General features: G+C 51.1%; 1 protein-coding gene across 1 annotated transcript in view; it reads left to right on the top strand.

The window, feature by feature from the left end:
- Positions 1-574, top strand: part of LOC116067810 (elongin-A3 member D-like) — a 1799-nt gene extending 1225 nt beyond the window's left edge. Inside the window, 2 exon segments of the mRNA XM_031336853.1 lie at positions 12-504; positions 506-574. Coding sequence (XP_031192713.1) covers positions 12-504; positions 506-574 — 562 coding nt within the window.
- Positions 575-1031: the final 457 nt, after the last annotated feature.

Genomic DNA, 1031 nt, shown 5'->3' with positions numbered 1-1031 from the left:
TGGGCGCTCAGGAAGAATCACAAAATGCCAGTCTATTCAGGTTTCAGGCCTGCAGCCAGACTCCAGCAGAAACCCCACCTAGGGCTCCTTGCTCAGGAGCCTGCTGGAACCAGGGATGTTGCTCACTGCCAGGCTGACAAGGACAAAGCTGGGCCTGGGCAGCCCGAAGAGAAGTCCCGGCCCAACATGCAGACCTGTAAGCAAACCCAAAGCCGGCCTGAATCCCCCACAGCCATGAAGCTTCAGGAGTCCCAAGAGGAGAGGCTGCAAGCCCTAAAAGCCCGCATCCAAAGCAAAACGGCCAAGAGCCTGCAAGCCAGACGACGGACAATGATGATCTCCTTCTTCACCCAGCCCAAGAGCCCTGGCCAACAAGGAGAGCCTGGACCCAGAGGGGCTGTCCATGCCCAGAATTCACACAGTCTTCCTGAGTCTCCTGCCCATTCAGGAGCCAGGGGCGCTTCCTGCCTTTCCTCTGGAGAAAGAGGCAAGAAGAAGGCCCCAAGCTCAAAGACCTGCTCCTCTGATGGCTAAGGCGCTCAGAGAATACAGAAAGAGCTTCCCTAAAAAGTGAACAGCTCCTGGTCCCTAGATGGACTGCACACATCCATGCTTCCCTCCAGGAACTGGCCTATGGTACACCCTGGCTTTCAGGATCCTGACACACTTCACAGCAGCCACTTCTGCAAATTGCACTGGACTTCTTTACAACATTTTCCACACCTTATCTTTGGATCCACTTTACCTTGTAAACAGAACTTTGCTAAACTCGTTCTGTGAATCTATATTCACCCTGATACTGAAACCATAAAAACTAAACTGGAGAGAGAGAGAGAATTGCAGACTAGATGCCCTTATGAACACTGATGGAAAAATACTCAATAAAATACTTGTAAACTGAGTCCAAGTGGGCATGCTTGAACCTCACTGAGATCAGACATTGTGGGTTGATGGAGTGAGTGAGAAGTTCTTAGTGATGGAAGGAATGGGGATGGGAGCAGGGTGAATGATGTTTAGGGAGGATAGACAGT

This window comes from Mastomys coucha, unplaced genomic scaffold, assembly GCF_008632895.1.
Source record: "Mastomys coucha isolate ucsf_1 unplaced genomic scaffold, UCSF_Mcou_1 pScaffold22, whole genome shotgun sequence".
NCBI classification, from domain to species: domain Eukaryota; kingdom Metazoa; phylum Chordata; class Mammalia; order Rodentia; family Muridae; genus Mastomys; species Mastomys coucha.
The sequence above is the reverse complement of the archived record's forward strand: the minus strand, read 5'-3'. Positions and strand labels throughout refer to the sequence as shown.